Source organism: Lycorma delicatula, chromosome 1 (genome assembly GCF_047948215.1).
Source record: "Lycorma delicatula isolate Av1 chromosome 1, ASM4794821v1, whole genome shotgun sequence".
Lineage (NCBI taxonomy): Eukaryota > Metazoa > Arthropoda > Insecta > Hemiptera > Fulgoridae > Lycorma > Lycorma delicatula.
The window spans coordinates 162,686,919-162,707,861 of NC_134455.1; the positions used below are offsets into that span (position 1 = coordinate 162,686,919).

General features: G+C 32.3%; 1 protein-coding gene across 13 annotated transcripts in view; it reads right to left on the reverse strand.

Annotated features, from left to right (window-relative positions):
* LOC142324946 (uncharacterized) overlaps positions 1 to 20,943 on the reverse strand; it is a 113,201-nt gene that overhangs the window by 44,270 nt on the left and 47,988 nt on the right. For 3 of the 13 annotated variants that reach the window (XM_075366244.1, XM_075366211.1, XM_075366220.1), the window contains 2 exons: positions 14,667 to 14,781; positions 9,516 to 13,445 (listed from right to left, as the gene is read on the reverse strand). The exons of 7 other annotated variants lie outside the window; for them this stretch is intronic. In XM_075366244.1, coding sequence (XP_075222359.1) covers positions 9,867 to 13,388 — 3,522 coding nt within the window. In that variant the 5' untranslated portion in view covers positions 13,389 to 13,445; positions 14,667 to 14,781 and the 3' untranslated portion in view covers positions 9,516 to 9,866. Of the gene's footprint in view, positions 1 to 9,515; positions 13,446 to 14,666; positions 14,782 to 20,943 lie in introns of those variants that run through there. 3 more of the 13 variants (XM_075366229.1, XM_075366237.1, XM_075366205.1) reach the window with 1 other exon arrangement.

A 20,943-nucleotide genomic window follows, 5' to 3' on the forward strand; every position in this document is an offset into this window, starting at 1 on the left:
ACCTCATCATCATCATGGGCGCTTGTAGGCATATAGACGTTAACAATCGTTGTCGGTTTAGGTTTTGATTTTATCCTTATTACAATGATTCTATCGCTATGCGTTTTGAAATACTCCACTCTCCTCCCTATCTTCTTGTTCATCACGAAACCTACTCCTGCCTGCCCATTATTTGACGCTGAGTTAATTACTCTAAAATCACCTGACCAAAAGTCGCCTTCCTCTTCCCACCGAACCTCACTAATTCCTACTATATCCACATTTGTCCTACCCATTTCCCTTTTTAAATTTTCTAGCCTACCAACCTTTTTTAAGCTTCTAACATTCCACGCTCCGACTCGTAGAATGTTATTTTTTAATTTTCTGGTGACCCCTTCCTTAGTAGTCCCCACCCGGAGATCCGAACGGGGGACTATTTTACCTCCGGAATATTTTACCAAGGAAGGCGCCTCCATTATTGCTATGTGAAGATGCAGAGAGCCACATTTTCTTGGAAAAAAGCAGCTGTAGTTTTCCATTGCTTTCAGCTGCGCAGTACTCAGAGGACTGAGTGATGTTGATTTGGCCGTTTAAGTCATTGTGACAACTACTGAACAACTACTGAAAGAGCTGCTGCCCTCTTTCAGGAATCATTCCTTAGTCTGGCTCTCAACAGATATCTCTCCTATATGGTTGCACCTTCGGTCCAGCTACTCTGTATCCCTGAGCACTCAAGCCCCCTCACCAACGGCAAGGTCTCATGATTCATAGAGGAGGTAACTTTTGTTAAAACAACTTTTTTTTGTTGAACAAAAGTTTCTCTATCATAGTAAAAATGTATTCTGAACAAATAATGAAGTTTCAAAAATTATAATTTTGGGAGATAGTCAATCTCCCAAAATTATATATAATAGTATAATATATATAGTATATAATACTATATACCAGTATACTGGTATATAGTATACCAGTATACTGGTATAGTATTTACCATACTGGTATAGTATATACCTGTGTATACCACTGGTATATACTATACTGGTATAGTATATACCAGTGTATACCACAGTGGTATATTATATTTTATAATATACCACTGTTTGTGAGAATATTTTTCCTCTGTCATCAAAAATAGATGAAATCTTACTTTGAAAGGCTAATTTCCCAAGAAAAGTCTGTTAATTATGAATATGATGCTTCAGAATTCTTTCTTCAAACATTGGTAATAGCTGAGAAATACCTAAGAAATTCAAACAGGTTTGTCAAAGAGAAAATAAAATGGTAGTTACATAAACAGGTTGAGAATCTACTCCTGATGCACTTCACCTTCATGTAAATGAAAGGTCACAAAGAATTAAAAGAAAATGAACTTATCATCAAGATGTGAATTCTAACGATGCATCCATTTTCAAACCCCAGTCAGGTAATACATCTTTATAATCTACAAATTTTCATTCCATACTCCTATGCACAAGCTTTTTAGCTTATGAAGTGATTTGTTTTCAAGTTTACTAACTAATACAATTTCAGAGTGCAGGCTACCTGTCTTCATTCAATAATTTAATGATTTCATTAAAACTAAATTATATTCAGTCTGTTTTAGTAAATAAGTCTGTTTTAGTCTTGTCATGAAACTAATAAAAAAATTAATTAATATACATAAAAAATTGTTAATTGTAAACTTTTCAAGAAAATCTTCAGATAAATTATGTAGTTTCATGAATATCCAGTTGATTTCTCACCACATTTCACTTGATTGAGAAATTTAGAGAATCTGAAGATGTTAAAAATTCCACATTGATGTAGCTTCTTGATTTTTAGTCTCTCTGTTTGGATCAAACTTTTCTTAAATTATAACTTAATTGGTGAATGAATCTCTTTATGTTTCTTATGATAATGTTGTTTGTTTTCATGATGAAGTTACTGGTTGAAGCTATCAGTATCTTTACAGTTGGTATAGTATTGCTTTTAAAGATGAGTTTTGATTTTCATCTTTTGAAAGATATAAAACTTTTAATTAGTTGGATATATAAATAAAATATATGCTTAATACAATTCAAGCAAATATCAATAGTAATTCTTATTTTGATAGCTGTAATCAAGAAGTCTCAAACAGTAATTTGAACATCAAGATAAATTGACAGAAATTGCCATTAAACTAGAGGTTTGATTTTATGGTAGATGTCTGATTTATGATGTAACTGCTTTCATCTAGGCACCCTGGGCACTGAATATCATAGAAATAAATACTTATAAATAGACTATGGTTTTTTTTACGTCAGATATGCTTTTCAGCACATCTGATATAAAAAATGCAATTCTTAAAATTTGGTTTGTTCTTTAGTGCAGTGTTTGTACTATAATAATTAATGTGAAAGAATATTAACATCATATGTATATTTTTGATTTTTTGTATTATTATTAACACCTGCAAAAATATCTTTGGAAATTTTAGAATGAAACTTATTCATTTTATGAGCTTATCATCTATTTATATTCAGCTGACCATTGTAACCACTTTTGTGTCTTATTGAGTAATTACATTTGAAAATTTCAATAATAGATTATTATTAATTGTTTGTATATTTTTATGAGTTTGAGAGGTTAAAGTTGCAACTACATATAATATTGGAGTAGTTTATGCCACCTGATTACATACTGTTCCCTAAACCTAGATCTGCTGTTTAGCCAGTTCCTTTTATATTTATGCTAGAAATTTTTTATATACCAAAACTGACACAGCAGTTAGTTAATCACAACATTTTCTAACATATTGCATGGTCATAAACATTACAATGAGAGAGTTTGCTTTTTAGTTGACTATACATTTTTTTTTTTTTCTTAAAAAAGTGGAGGAATGCCATTTACAGGCATCGAAGCAGTGTCTGACTCACTAACAGGTTCCGCAAGATGATATTAGGTGTGTATGTATTCCTGCACACTACCGACTAAACCTCTACCCCTGACTACCCCCTTCCTGGTGCAACTGGTGTGCATTTCATCAGGAAGAGAGTAATACGCCCATACAGGCAATCAAACACCACACAGAAAGTCACATACATGAACAAGATCACATAAGGCAAAATCACACCACACATGCAACACAACATAACAGCAACTATAAACTGCTCATGTAACTACACATCATGAGTCACATCCATCCCCTTAACAACAACCTCATTCATCAAACTTACTACAGCATACAACAGCATCACACAGTTGCACACCATACACACACACACACACAATCACATCATAAACACATTTTTCAACAACACACACGCTCATAAACAGTCACTGACATACAAAACACACTTACCACATACTTCTTACCACAGGCCACCATTGGATGCATAAGAGGAGTGCCCCCTGACCTCATCACGCCCAGGGGACCCCCACACATATGGGGGACCTCCTAGCCATTCAGCCAAGAGCTGTCCTCCCAAACGCCCTCCAGCAACCCCTTCTTCGCCCGCACCTGCGGGACTCCTCCCAGGCGTACAGCTCTACAGCTCCTGCATTACCTTTCTGGCCAACATTGCTACGGCCGCCCAATTACTTGCACTCTCAAATATGATCCGTTGCACTTCCTCCAGTGAAAACATATCCCTTCTGCCTATTGCATGCAGTGCTTCGCTCCTATGATCCTCGAATCTGGGACAGCTGAAAAAAATGTGGTATGCTGTCTCATTCACACTTTCACAAACCAAACAACATGGAGAGTAGCCAAGTCCAAACCTAAAAACCTCTGATGGCCAGCCAGAAACTGTGCAAGACAATAATCCAGCAAGCCATGGGTATGCCCACACCAACCCTGCAGGTCCCTGATCATGCAGTACGTACATCAACCCCCTCTCACTGTCATTCCACCGCCTCTGTCATTCCACCCTTCTCAAATCCTCCATGATGGAACTGGCCAACCTCCTTTTCTCAGCGGGTGTTAGACCACCTTGTTCTTTCATCCTCTTCCTACAAAGAATCTCAAGTTCTACCAGTAATATTCCTGCTAAGACGTCCGCAGCCTTGCGGGAAACCATGCGGTACGCTGCTGTGATTCAGATGCAGCTCCTTCTTTGTATCACTTCGAGAGCACCCCTGTATTTACCATATTGGTGACTCCTCCCCAGACTTTGGCATCATAAAGTAGCACAGAGGACATGATGCCAGACAGCAGCCTCCTCCTCTGCTGGCTGGATTCCCGTTATTCAGCAGCAAACAAGCTATCAGCCGCCTCACCTTTTCTGGCTTTTGGCATGTCTTAAGTCTTAACAACATAAGTGCCAAAGCGAAACCTCGCATTCACCCATACACCAAGATACTTTATGGCAGCCTTCGAAACTATCGCCTGACCCTTAAGGACCATTTTCAAAGTCGGTCTTCTCTTGGTAGTTGTTTTAAAAACAGCATTTTGATAAAACTTATATTTATGGATATATAACAGACTGAAAAATAAAAATGGCCGCCATTTTGTAATTTGCAAAGGTATTTAAGTCCTGATTTTTTACTAATTTTAAAACTTTATTACAAAGTCACTTACAAAATATTAATGTGATTATTTTATCCGAAATTGAGATACAAATTTTTATATAACAATAACAAAATGGCAGACAGGGGGAGAACGAAGGAGAAATTATCATTTTTCCTACAGATATTTTTTATTTCGTTTTACAAGTAGAATCCAAAAAAGCATAACCAGCCCACCATTTTAGAAACACTCTGTGTATATATATATATTTCACTTTCTTGTAGACACGATAACTGTCGTAATTTTGCGCCAATCACTTTCAAATTGATACATAAAATATAACAACCAAAAATCTCGGTCGAGTTCGTTAATGGCCAAAATCAGACCATGGGGGTGGAATGGTGGGCTTTTTCGAAAAACCAAATATCACTATAACATTCTTATTAAGTAAAATACCAAATTCATTTAAAGTTCTTACTATTCTTTGGATAAGGGCCTAAAACTTATCTACGTAAAGTTTTTTGATATCATCAACCGTTGGCCCAGGGGGTGAAAAAAATGGGGTTTCGAAAACAAAAAAGATCATATCTACCTTAACAGGCACAGTATCGAATCGGTTTAAAGTAGTCATTAGTACTTTACACATTACCTAACACTTTTGTCTGAAACAGTTTTTGATATGACCAACCTTTACGGCAAGGGATGATGAAGATGTTGCAGGAATTGTAAGAAGATGGGGCTTGTATGCTAAACACGTGCAATTTTTTTCACATGCAACCATTGTCGTATTGAGTAAATTTGAAGTTTTTCTTAACTTTAAGGTGAAAATCTTTTTTATCCCCTACTTAGCACCGATGAAATCTACCTCCACCTTCCGGCATACCGAAAGGGATTTTTTATTATTGGATTATTTGGTAAACAATTTATTTAAAGAGTAAAGAGACTTTTATTCTAACCTAATATTTCAGGTAAGATTGTTGAATTAACAATTGTGTAAATATTTGATGTTTATAAAAACTAATATTTTAGTAATTGTGTAAGTATCCACTTTCATTAAAGAACTGGAGGATCGTATCTCACTTTCAAATGAAATAAGTTTAAATGAAGTGCAGCAAAAATGTGTATATGTAATTTAATAGACATACAAGGAAGCCATGTGGTGTCCTCATCATTTTTTTTAATCCAGTGATATTCAAATAATAAAACCTTTTTTACTTCCTTGTTCGAAGTAAAGGAAATATTGAGATCGCGAAAAATTTTGGTTTTCAGATTTCAATGGAAATATCCATCTTGACCATCCCTGAATCCATTTTTACTAGTTTCGGCATAACATCTGTGCGTACGTATGTATCTCGCATAACTCAAAAACGATTAGCCGTAGGATATTGAAATTTTATATTTAGAACTGTTGTAACATCTAATTGTGCACCTTCCCTTTTGAATCCAATCGTCTGGACCAAAGTGTCCAAAAAAAGCCCAAAATTCAAAAAAAAATTTGAATTTGGACTTTTTCTTAACTTCAGTAATAAGCCGCCACTGAGAGCTTTTCAACGTTATATCTATCATAAGTGGTACTTATTTTCATTGGTTCCAGATTTATAGCCAAATAAAATTTTAATTAATGAAATATTTGGATCTTATAAGGGGAAGGCACGTCGGTTCTTCATTCATTTTCAACTCCTTTCTTCATTCTCAAAAATACTTTTTGCACTCCCGTATATTACGTTTTAATCGTTTATTTAATAAGTTTTGTTTCTCTTCAACTAAATGTATTTTTGTTTAATTGATTACCCTATCATAAAATGTACAATTTTTCTTCCCATTCACTCTTTTCTTTTTATTTTTGTTACTGCATTTTAATATTTTTAATTTCCTACTACGTCTGCCACATTTTTTCTTTAATTAATTTTTTATTTTTGTCTTTGTTTTTTTCTATTATTGTATTCAAGGTTTCTGTTAAAAAATGTTTACTAAACATTAAGTATAGGTTTATAATTTTCTTTATTAAGGTTGTTCTTTTTAATATATAATGTTTTGATTTCAATTTTTCCCAATTTTTTTCTACTTTTATAATTACCTTTGTCGAAGAGTAATTATTTGAATTGTTCATGATTTTATCATAAGTCGGAATAACGTTATTTTTCATACACCATTTTTCAAACCAAATATTGGCTATCAACTTATTAATTTCCTAAAACTTTTTTTTCCTGTTTAGCCTCCGTGAATCACCGTCAGGTATTACTTCAGAGGATTAATGAGGATGATATGCACAAGTGTAATCTTCTACAGTCTCAGATCGACCATTTCTGAGATATGTGGTTAATTGAAACCTAACCACCAAAGAATACCGGTATCCACGATCTAGTGTTCAAATCCGTAAAAAAGTAACTAACTGCCTTTACTAGGATTTCCTAATATTCAATTCAAATTTCTTCACTAACGTACTCAGCTTGGCCAGGTTAAAGTTTTCACAACGTTTCATATTTCCGCTAGGATTATCATAATTGATTTGATTGTTATTTTCTTCCCCTTCTAGATTGTCACTCTAACATTCGTAGTAGATCCATTTTGTAGTACCTCCATTCTCAAAACTACTTTAACTCTTTTTGGTTTTACTTAAAACCACTTTTAGCAGAGTGCTTAAAAGTAGTTTTGAGATAGAGATACTGCGAAACGCGTTAACTACGATTGCTAAGAGTGGCAATGCTAAGGATGGCACAAAATAACAAAATTAATATAACGAAATCGTTATAATATTGTAAAAAAAAATTTTAACTTTTTCTTCAAAAGTTTGTTTTAATATACAATATTAACATTTTAATGTACAGCATGAACTTAAAAAGGCCCTAGTCATAAAAAACCCCACAAAATCCTTTATGAACATCTTTTTACAGTCAAGGCTTTGCTTTCACTATAGCTCCTTACCACCATTTTATGTCACATTAGATCATTACAAATATATATATATATATTTATTTATTTATTTGAGAATATTTGGTTATTTATGCACTTGTAAATCTTACTAAATGTATGAAATTTTGATCTTTTTTTCAGTTACACAATACAAATTTATACAGCATTATCAATTATAATAAAAAAGGGATTGTTTTGGTGATAAAATTAACTTTCCTAAATAATCTAGATTCAAAGTACTAAAAAATATAATTATGGTTTAACATTTGCAGTAATAAAAAAAACTCTGTCACAATAAGTGAATCAGAAGAGAAGATTTCTGGTTTTAGTTAAGAAAGAAAGGATGTTGCACTACTGTAATGATTTCTGCAAATAATATTGCTTTCAGTGTTTTCTGTATTTCATGTTATGTTTTTATCATTTGTTCTTTCATATACTGCGAGGTACTGTGTATTGTTCCAATAAATAAATTATTATATTTGTACATTTGTGTTTTTTTCTTCCTCCTTTTCACATAGTTGCTGGGTTGAGACTGCATCAATTGTTTAACATTGCTACTAACTAACAACCCACCTTGAAGTTGTTACCCATAATTTGTGTGGTTTTCAATCCATGCTTGCAAAAAATAAAAGGTTCAAATTAGCCCAAAACAATTAAAACTTCAAAACTGGTTTTTTGGAGCGCAACTCCTTTATTTCATGCAGATCACATTTTGGATTATTGTGAAGTATTATAGTGAAATTAGTTCACACCTAGCAGTGCTTGCAAAAATCTGATTTGATTTGGGCTACAAAGTTGATGTTTTGTGATCATTCGGATACCACATCACACCTGGTGGTTCTCACAAAAAGCTAATTTTGTCACCCTTCAAGTTACAACATAAAAACCTTGAAAATGACCCAAAAACCCAGATTTTTATCTCTAACTGTGGTTCCTGTGAACCGATTCACTTGAAAATCAGTAGAGCTCTATTCCCAATAGTTTTACATCACCCTAAAAAGTTTCATCAAAATTGGTAAAGATTTGCATCTGGTAGAGTGAACAAAAACATTTTATACATACATATGTATATAAACATTCCAGAATCATGTTAAGGAGACCACAACATAAAGATAAGTTGTTCTGCTCCCCCTGACGCCCCCTTAGAAAGTATAACTAGGTACAGTCTCAATTTCTACAAATTCTTTGGAAATCCACTAAAAATGTCAACGTAAGCAGCCAGAGCTCTGCGTTACATTCTTTTGGGCTTCATAGCAGGTAAAACTAACCAAAGAGTGTGATTTCAGCTAGTTTTTTATTTTAATAATATTTTTTCCAATTCTTTACATTAGTTACGGTTTCCAATTCTTTACGCTAATAATTTCCAATTTTTAGTTGTAGTACCTGTATAGTGACATTTTAAAAAATTGGATAGCATTTATTATTATTCACAATAACTAATATTACTATTAGCTGGGTGGCTTACAGACAAGCATCTCTGTACAATATATTTTCTTTTTGGAATGGAAATTTGAAGTTGATGTACTTTATGATATTTTTCAGTTGCTCTATGCATCACTATTCTAAATTCAGATCCCTTACTATGCACAATGATCTTAAAACACGATTGATGGGAAATAATCAAATCATATACTCAGTATTGTAGACTGAAGTCGAGGTTCGTCTGATCTTTTATTCAAAACATGCTTCCAGAAAGTAGAAGATTATTTTTTTGTGATACTTAATAATACTTACTGGTTATTATTAAGTAATTAAAAAAAAAAAAAAAAAACAGAAAATTGCATTGATTGTCATAACCAATTCTAGCACACAGTAAAGTACATATAAAATTTAAATAAACAAAGCAATGAAAACTGCTTAGGATTATAAAAATAGCTTAACTGGATGCAATGAATAAACTGATTTCTCATTTCTTAATTTAAATAGAGTTTGTGGCAAATATAACAAGCAGCCAAAACAATGGATTAAGAATACAGCACAAGAATAAGCAACATAAATCACCCCAGAATTATAATCACCAAAATAATAATAGTAATTAAAACGTTACACCGGATTAGAAGTATTCATTTAAGATAAACAAATGTACAAATATGATAAACTGGCTGTACAAATATGATTTACTATAAAGCACACTGGAATAGAAAGAAAATAAACAATCTTTAATGCCATCATTAGAAATATTTTATTCAAAATTTTTTTTTCAAAATGATATACTAAAATAATCAACATATAGACATGAAATAAATTCTTTTTTTTACAATTTTTATTTAAGCATTGCAGTGGAGAGAATGCATGCTTCATTAAACAACACTTGTTTTTTTACCACCACTTAATTTCATTTGACAGACTGTAACATTCAGAGATTAAGATTTCATGAAAATAGCAGGAAATCACAAATTCAGAACTATAATATAAATAGAAAATTGAACTATTAGAAAAATATTCATACAAATCCCTTACAACTCATCTTGGATGTTGAACTTACTGTATCCATGTACAACTTACTGAATCAACTCAGTTTTTTAATATAGATTTCACTATTAATAACTGCTTGAACTGTGGGAATACATAGCTGACCTAACTTTTTTACGATTAAATATTCTGTAGAAGAAGAAAAACAAGAACTATTTTTTAAAAACAATACTGTAGCAACTGTAAAGGTACTCACAGCTTTGATTTCAGTAATTCCGTCAATGAAATCAAATAAATTATCTTTAGTGTAACAAAGATGAAGAAACTCATTCAATGATAAAGCTATAATTAGAGTAAATTCTTTTCCAAACAGCGAGATTAAAAAATCAAGACGCTCAGCTACCATTAGCGTAAAATCTTTAATAACTTCAGTATCTTCAAATATCTCAGTCCAGGTGAGCCGTAGAAAATCATCTGAGCATTCATGAGGAAGCAGAATTTGTCCAAGAGCTTCCTTAAAAACTTTAGTTAATTGTGGATATCTGTAACCAGAACCTATTTCCCTCAGATACAATTTAATTAATTCACTTATAAGTTCTCTTGCAGGAGAAAATATAAGTTTCTTTGAATCAGATTCATTGCAACTAGCTTTAATGAAATTAATAAGGTATTGAGAAAAGAAGGATAGTCTGGAACCTTCACTCGAGTCAGTTAAATAAACTTTAAAGATAAATTCTGAATTGATCCTTGCAATATCAGAGTCCAATCTAGCATTAAAAAAATATCTTTTTATCAGCTCTTGTTGAAAATCTACCGGCAGGATTTCTTTAAATGGTTCTTTTAACCGATTGAATATACACATAATTAAATGTTTAGGCAAACTTTGTTTTTTTTCAATCTTGAGTTGTTCGAAAGAGGTAATAGCTGCTTTGATATAGGGAACCACATATTCATCTGGAATTCCATCCAAAATTGCTAATCGTCGAAGAACCTTTTCTTCAACCACCATCTGATCTTGGAAGCAAACTTGAATAATATTCCATGTTTGATCATTTGGTGTATCAATAAAAGAATGTCTTATTTTAAGCAACAAAATATTACTTATTGATTTATGTGACTCAGATTTCCAAGCGTTAAAGAGAAAATTACATTTTTGTTCAAGTGAAACTGTTAAACACATTAAGTAAATTCCATGCTTTTTTACAGAAACACACTGATTTACTAAATATTCTACAAACCTTATTACCTCTCTTACACTAGTTTTTTGTGCTACAGCATATAACACTTTAATTAACTGTAAGAGATAATCACTAGTGCAGAGTCGTTTCAGAATGTTAAAGGAAACTGGTGGACTGCATTTTAAAATACCTTGCAAGCAATTACATACTATTTCATATTCATTTTTCATATCATCTTTTTCAGTATCAATACTTGGTTCAAATGGTATCAATGGGTCAATAATCTTTTCAAATAATGGTCCATCTAACAAAAATCCCAACATAGTTGATGCTTTAGAAGTTTTAGTCTCATCCAGTATTTTTAATAAGCGTTCAGCAAAATTAATAGGAATATCTTTGTACCAACGAATACTTCTGACAAAATTCTGTGCTTGTTTGGACCATATAAAATTCAAAGAAGCAGACAAATAGTGTTCCCAGTCTCTAAGTATTTTTATATAGTCTGTTTTTAAGATATTAATTATTTTTATGCTTCTAATATCCAAGTATTCAGGCTCACAGTTATCATCTTTAAACCAAGTATTATACAATTCAATATCAACAGATTTTAGTGTTAATTTCAGATAACTAACATCAGAATTTTCATCTTTAAGTAAACATTCAATATTTTTCATAATCCAAGGATGCTCTTTTATATCGATTGAGCTAATATTTTCATTATGTTTATTTCTGGTATTGAAATAACCAATACTTGAAATCAGTGAGTCTAAAATATACACCTTGCTTTGTTTTTTCCAAATATCATCATGATCTGGATATATTACTCCTATCATATTTAAAAACTTTTCCAAGCAAAGTTTTTCATAATTGGGGTAGGATTCTAGATAATTCCAATTGCGCCAACAATTTGATTTCAAATTCATTTGAAGGCAAAGTGTAATGTACTCATCTATTGGTAGCTCATGTTGTAGTTTATAATAGAATCCATCTTCTAAAATACAATTAATGCATGAAAAATAATTTTTAACATGTAATCTTTTAACAAAATCATCTAACACTTTCCAGTGTTCCTTATCTAATTTATAAAGCTCATATTCTGAATGTAAATTACGAAGTATTGATGACAAAATGGGTTCAGCTTCATTCTTATGCCTCTGTACAAAATAATTAAGTACTTTTAATAAAGCTGCTTTGTTATCATTCACCTTACACACATAAATCATTTCTTTTAATAACTTCAAGCGATCTTCATCAGAAGAGCTTTCAGAAATCTCTTTTCTTAACAAAGGAATAGCTTCTTCAGCTGATAAATAACATCTCCATGATGTTTTAAAGTCAGCAGGTGGTTCTGGATCTTGCTCAAGTTTTAACCTAGCCAATCTTATACGGTCATCTGTTGGAAGTACAAGCAACATGTCAGCTGATACCTTCTCTGGAAAATTATACAGATCATCTCCATAAATCTCATTAAAAATTGATCTGATTAATGGCACTTTTTTTGAGCTGGAATAATATCTAAGCAGGTTAAATATATCATCAACTTTGTAGTCTTTTATTTCATCAGGAAACATTCCAGCTATAACAACATGAAAATCTTCAGCTCTTAATCTCTTTGTGACCAATTCCAGATTTAATATTTGCAGATAATTATTAGGTTCCTCTTTCAAAAGTGCTAATCCTTTTTTGAGAAAAAATTTTGTTTTCTTCTTACTTAGACGAATTGATTTACAGGAATTACTAGAATTATACAATTCGAAAAACTCTTCAAAGTGATCTTTGATCAAGTATGGAAGAAAATTAACATAATTTTCTATTCTAACATCATGTAATTTACGTCTTACATTATTTTCATTATAAATACTCAACTTCAAATATTTTATTGCAATACTTGGATGCTTAATGTACAATTCTTTTACAAGATCTACATACAGAATTATTTTATACTTCATAATCTGATCATAAATAAAATCTTCACTACAAGATAGTAAAATTTTTAAAGCAGATTTTACACCGTAAGTTCTTGTCATCCCTATGAAGAATTCCTCTGCCAATTTTGGGTCTCTACCCATGAGATCATCTGCAACTTTTTTAATAACTCTGTTACGAGTTTCTACTGAAACATTTGACAAGATTTCTTGGTAGAAATAGTCAAAACTTCTAAGCAAATTGCATTTATCTGAAAACAAATTATCAATATACAATACACGTTTAACTAAATATGCATCCTCGCAATTCAGCAGTTTGATGATATGTTCACTTTCTTTCAATCTTTTTGAGACCTCAACATTTACAAGATAGTGCACTGACTCAGGAACAGATTCCCAGCCTGTTCCTTTATCTGCTATTTCATTTCCTTTTTCACAAATGTACTTGAGTTTCTTAGCTTTGGTATCACCAGGTATATCCTGGATTGCTTGTAGAACAGAGCCCTGAAGCACCATATTTATAATTAGGATACTGTTCTGGTGAAATTATCAAAATATCACTGCATATCATTTCTAAAAACAGAAAGAAGAAAGAATATTATCATGGAATCATATTGGAAATACTTCATGTAAATCAATAACATATGAAGTAAAATATAATATTATTAAAAGTGGATACCTCAATATTCACATATGAAAAATTCAACAAAACATTTTACTGTTTGAGCAAATAAAAGAAATTACTAACAATTTAAACTGATGATAAGTTAGATAATATTTTACAACTTTTGCCAATTTCATCATAAAATAAATTGACAAAGTGTAACTCAATTTTATGAAAGCTTTTAACATGTATTTATAATATCATGATTTTACCGTACTAAAGTATTTAATTTAAATTAACTTAATACATGGTATATAATTTCTGGTTTTGTGCAAGTACAACACATATACAGAAAGATCAAAAAGTCATACAACTATCAATTGACATCATGAAAACTTTACCAGAAGTTTTCTCAAGACAAAAATAAAAAAGGCAAAACTTGCCTTTGCAACTATAAATGCACTTCATTTCTTTTCTTTGTTAGCATTTTGTCTAATTTAATCTTTCCTGTGATTTAATGGCGGTGGTTGCCAGTAGGGATACAGTATTCCGTCAAATCTAGTCATCCACAAGTCAAGTAATGTAGCTTATAGCCAAGTTGTGAAAGTGGATGCAATTTAGGAATAATATGCTGAATGACAATTTCAATAATTTTTTGTCTCTAAATTGACACATAGGTACATGTTTCATTATTTATCATTTATTAATTTAGAAGTTAAAAAATTCAAAAATAGGAGTACACTGGTTTCTTTAAATTAATTTGTGTTTTATCATTTGATTATACTCTTCATCAGTAACAATGAATAATCAATACATGATACAGGGAGATTATATATTTTTTTATTAATTTTAAAAATCCAAAGAGAATAAGTTTTGGTAATGAAAAGTGAAACCATGAACTTAACACAGCTGAATATAACAAAACTTAAAACACATTAAATCTGATAAAAACAATCAGACTCAATTCAGATCAAATATTCTAATCGACTACATACTAAAAGGATTTCTTTACTATTGTAAAATGAGTTAGGAAGAAATTTCAAAGTAGTTCTGAAAAGATTTTCCAAAAGTTTATTTCCATAAAGAAAAACTTTTTTTTCATAGAAAGTGAATCCTTTTTAAATTTGTTTTTTTTTATAAAAGAAATTATACTTTTCTGAAGTTTATCCAATATTAAAACTATTACATACAATTCCTGTGTGTGCTGTTGCACTGTACTGTTACAGCTAGCAGTCTCATTTATGCCATCCAATTCATTAGTAAATTTCATGATGACTCCTGTTAATGCACAGTGGTGATTTTTTCCTAAAAAATATTAGACCCATCAAACTTATCACAAAATCACAGATTAAACTCCACAATTTTCTGAGTATTTTTGGGCCCTCATGGAACACAATATTTTCTGATCTCCAATATTTAATTATTGTGATTAGGAAGGTTATGCTAATTATAGGCTGATTTATAACTGAAACTATCTTGCAGTGTCTACTTAACTCTCAAAGAGCTGATGGACACATCAGCTATTTGAAGACTGATTTATAAAAATTGAGATGTCATTTTGTTCACAATAAAGTCCTTATAATTTTAGCTAGCAAACAATTACTTCCTAATACCAATAGCTGTTTTAACACCATTCTTGTGGAGTTAAAAATTAACAGGCCATCATTTTGGAAATTATGAACTCAAAATATCTATAACTTTTTAAGTCATTGATAATATTAGTTTAAAAAGATTTCATTAAAATATCTCAACTTAATCTGGAATTTACAAACATGGAGTAATGGATAGACAGATTAAAAAGCATTTATTTCTAGACATATGTTTAAGGAATTTTTTTCTTGCACTGATGTTTAAAACTGTTTTTTATACTCGCTCTCTCTCCCTCTCTCACTCTCTCTTTCTCTCTCTCTCTCTGCATACATAAGAATATGAAGAGATAAATCAAAAAATGTATTTATTAATGTAAACATTAATATCCATGATCATATGAAGAAGTAATCTATATTGGGTGAAATCATGCAATGAATGACAAAAATTTCCTTCACTCTTTAAAAGCTTACTTCTTCCTAAGTAATGTAGACTGTGTAACAACTACAACTACTCCTTCATGACAATATGAATAATAATAAAATAATAAATTCTGGCAAAAAAATATGTATATCATATAAGGCCATCAGATTTGAATATGATCAGTCTGGTGTGGCTAGAAAGTCACAAAAGTCTAAAAATTGAAATAGTGTAATATTAAAGCATATTTTTTTTTTAGTAAGTGTTCAAATTTCAATGACAAATAAAAAAAAGTTAATGTTGTACAAATTTGGAAAATGTGTTATGAGTTGCATTTAAATTTAGCGTAACAATGTAAATTCAAGTGAAAAACATCTTTTTCCATAATAGATCTATTTCCATCATTGAAATTACTTCACTCTTTAGTTCTTTCCATACTTCCGGTGGGAATAATCTGACCCAACTTAACACACTAAATCAGAATACTCACTCCATAATAATACTCATAATAGTTGTAATAAAAATAGTGATAAAAAATTGAATACACATGATCTCTGCAAACAAATGACCCAAGTTTTCATAACAAACACTGAACTATTCCCATTAAAATATTAAGCAGCTTAGAAATAAAACTGAAGAAATTTGAATATTTATCTGGTAGTCAGCAGATTTTGAATATTTTAGAGAACCTGGCTGACCAATGCAAAGGCTACTTTAAATTAGGGAAATTAGATTCAAGTTTCCTGTAATTTTATATAGAACATTAAATAAAAATAACAGTCTAATTTTTTGAGACCATTTTTTAACAAAATTGAAAGCTATATGAATTTAAACATTCAAGGAAGAAAATTAATTTAGAATGTTGTTCAATTCAATGTTCAGATCTTAAGTTAAATTTGACATTTAATAGAACTACATCTAACGCTTTTGAGATATTTCTAAATAGGCTGCCAGACACTTTTCAAATTTTCTGATAGATGTGATCTTAAAATATGTGGAAATTTTAATGTAATTTTTCCAGTTATATCTAAATTAAAAAAAAAGTGATCTGTTAAGTCAGTTTGGTAAGCAGGCCTTTTATTCTTATGCGGTATTTCCAATATTGACAACAGTATTTAAAACTGGGTGACTGAACTAAGTAATTTTAGTTGAGAATTTAATATTTTTGTTTTAAAATTCCCTAGAAGTTGTAACTTACCTTTTAAACAAAAAGAGTAAAAATTCAATTAGTACTAAGGAATTCCTACTTCTGTTTTAATAATGTTCAATATCAGCTAATATTATTGTCCTTACAAATCTAATTACTTAACATTCACAAATGGCAGTCTTTCCCAGTTACTTTAAAACCTTCAATTCAATTATTTCTGTTGATAAGAAATGTATTGGTAAACTTGATTTACAAAATTATAAACTAACTTGCTTCTTTTTATTTCCTTGTACAAAGTAAAGAAAGTATTATGATTGTGAAAAATTTCGGTTTTCAGACTTCAACAGAAATATCAATTTTGACCAACCCTGAATCCATTTTCACTTGTTTCCGTGCATGTATGTATGTATCTCATGTAACTCAAAAACGATTTGCTGTAGGATGTTAAAATGTTGGATTTAGGACTGTTGTAACATCTAGTTGTGCACCTCTCCTTTGGATTGCAATCAACTGAACCAAAAGTGCCCAAAAAAAACACAAAATATAAATTTTTTTGAATTTTGGACTTTTTCTTAACTGCAGTAATAAACCCTCATTGAGAGAATTTCAACGACATCTCATAAATGGTATTTATTTTCATTGATTTCAGAGTTATAGCCAAATAAAAGTTTAATTAATGAAATATTTGAATCTTAGGGGAAGGTTCGAATCAGACTACTTCATCTTCTTTCCTTTTTTATCTTTTTTTTTAACTTAAATACATTGATTTATTAATCAATATATTTAAATTTAACAGTTATTACATTAATTTATATAGTTGTTTATTTTATAGTGCATTTATTTTTCTACAGTTTTGAAAAAGTTTAAATAATTAATAAATTTTCACCACAAATGAAAAATTGTACAGCAATATTTTAAATAATATAGATTAAAATAAACCATGTTTCTATTTTTTGCAATTTTGATAGAGCAGTCAATCAAGTTATTTACTTCTTTCAAATCAAAAAGCTCAGTTAATAAGCTGTCAGAGGCACTCCTCACTAGTAGTTCAAACAATTCAAGAAAATCGATAGTTGAATGAATTTTAATGTTTTTTTTTTTCTTTTTTTTTCCCCACTACATCCCTGGGCCGGACATCCACTCAAGTATACACGGCCCAGGTCCAGGTCCAGGTCCTTGTGACTCTAAGGGGGCCTCCCCACCCACCGGCTGTACGTCCGGCATGGTAGATCAGCCCACCCGGTTCCGGATCTTTTCTTATTGCTGCCCGCCTCTAATCCTCCGCACGTAAGGGAAGGTCCGGGTATGCCGTCCCCCCCCACACTCAGAGAACCGGGTCTCGGTCTTTACTCTTTTATGCCTGCCTCAAACCGGCGGCGCCAGCCCCAGCAAGCACCGAAGCGCCCCCAGGAACCGACACCGCCGGCCGGGACTCGGTCTTTTCTTTATCCCTTTCAAGCAACCCCAGGAGTTCCCACCCCATCACCAGAACCCGCATACCTAAGCATACGGGCCCTCCGGGGTGGGACTGTCCTCCCTGCCCTATCTTCACGCCTATCGTCTGTGATGCCTCTCCTCTTCCTCTTTAGATTTGAGGACGGTGCTCGCAAAATTGGAAAACCAATCCCAGTTGTTATTGGATTGCATTAGCCAGCTAACCAGGTTGTCAGGTCTCAGGTTATTATGCCTTATTTCATGTCTGAGACCCTCCCATCTATAGCAGTTGAATACGGTGTGTTCCGCGTCGTCTTCTTCCTGACAGTACGGACACCTTGGCGTCTGCCTTTTCCCGATTCTATTAAGGTATTTCCCGAACGACCCATGTCCTGTCATCAACTGAGTGGTGTGGGAAATTTAGTCCGACTTTCTCCCTACCCAACCACTCTTTCAGATTGGGAATAAGTCTCCTTGTCCACTCACCTGTTTGAGCGGATGACCATGCGGTTTGCCAGTTGCTAACAACTGTGTCTTCTACCTCGGCTCTTGGCACACCTGCCGCCCTCATGCTTCGACCTTTTATCTGTAATTCAATGGGAGGCGTTTCAGCTAAGACACATAACGCATCATAGGAAATTGTTCTATATCCTGAGACAAATCGTATTAGTGCTACTCTGTGCACGCTACTAAGTTTGCGTTTATTGCGTTGTACATTCATTGCAGTGCCCCAGACTGGTGCCGCGTATAAGATAGATGACATCATTGCTGTTGTGATCAACCTTCTGACCACCAGTTTCGGTGCACAGTGGTTATTAAACAGACCTCTTAGAGCCTTAATTGTAGGGGCCACCTTTTGACAAATCATATCTATGTGATAACCGTACTTTAGACTCTTATCTATGAATACGCCCAAGTATTTGACGTTACTGACTTCACGAATAATTTCCCCCCTTATTTCTATATTTATTCCTCTGACCCTTCTCCTACCAGAGAGCAAAATGCATTTTGACTTAGCTGGTGCTACTCGGAGTTGGTTGTTATCTAACCATTCGTCTAATAGTTGTAAGGCCTGATTTGCCTTAATTTCAAGACGGTCCACTTCCCTATCCTCCACCAGTACCGCAACGTCATCTGCATAGCCGACAATCCTCAGTCCTTCCGGATAAGGAAGCCTGAATATTCCATCATAGAAAACATTCCAGAGTATGGGTCCTAGAACGGACCCCTGTGGAACGCCGCCAAACATCTGAAAATTTACCGTGCCCTCAACAGTCTTGACCTCAGTATGTCTATCGTGTAAGTACTGATTAATCTGATTTACAATATAATCACTGATGTTCATGTTTATTAGAGCATCAATAATCGCCAGCCATGGCACAGATCCAAATGCGTTTTTTACATCCAGTAACACAAGTAGAATTTTAATGTTTGTAAACAGAATATGGACAAAATATTTGGAGTGCTTTTGATTTCTATCAAAACTGTGTAGATGCATTGATAACTGCGTGTTTTCTTATTTGTGATTTATTTGGGTGTGGCAACACTATAATTTGTTTTTTTGTTTTGTTTTTTTTTACCTTCGGGACCACCGTTAGGTATTGCTTCAGAGGATGAGATGAATGATTTATAGCATGTGTGAAAATGCCATGCCTGACCGGGATTCGAACCCGGGACATCCAGATAAAAGGCTGAGATTCTACCACTCGTGCCTATGATTTATTTGGGGATATTAAGTTTTTGCAGCTAAGCTATCATTTGCTAAAAATTTAAACCAGTGTTTCATTTGAAATTCGTAATAGATCATAAAGCTTTTCAACATTATTAAATATTAATTATGCCTAAATATATTTTCCTCTGAAATAAAATATCACTTGACCCTATTCAGAAATGAATTCAAATTTAGAACAGGTTTACATGGTACAAAATAAGCAGTCAGATCATTGCTTGATGCCAATAAATATGTATCTTATAGATTGGCACTTATTAAATACAAAATTAACATTCGCAAATGTTTTATTTATAAATAAGCAATCTATGTAAAATTTATGATAAATAACAAAATCTACTTCCATCACTACATCACGATGCAACGGAATTCATTTTATGTAAGACTACTCCACCCAACAAGAAAATATCACACATGCTTCTGCTGCCATTTTTAATGAAATATCTAGCTATTTTCAAATAAAACACAATTGTCTCAATAGCAGAAAAGGAAGAAATATCCATCAGTGGGCAAGGCAGAAGAACCTTCGGGAGTAATCCCCCAAAGGAAAATTTTGCCCATTTAGATGCAATGAGATGTCAGTCACCATCAAGTGTACCTCACATAGCGCTCACAATTCAGAAGGGAGGGGAATCTTTAGATACAGGCAGTATTCAAAATTGCCTTAAATATTGGACTAAGATTAAGAAAAACAGACCAATTTAATGGAATTTTTTAAAAATTCTCTGCTGATTAATTTTAAGTAATACTACTAAAATAAACCAAAATTTTCTGCATTCTTGCTTAAAATTTATATATAATATATATACAAATATTTTTCAATAACGACCTCAAAATTGTTGTTTACAGCAATCACGTTATGTATTTATTACATATCTGTATCACTAGTTTATTTTATTAGTAGAACCATTAAAAAAAAAATGCCAATAGCATGCACAAAAAAGCACCATGTTCCTAACATGTGTATCTCTAATTTATTGAATGTGGTTTTTATCTTACTTTACATCCTTCATTTCCCAGGATGCTACTCCCTGAGATGTTTCAGGAGTTAAAAATTATCAGCCTGAATCACTATCATTATATATTTTGTATTTATTGTAATTGTTTGGGTTAAATGGCCTTAAACCAATTATCATTTCTATTTACTGAT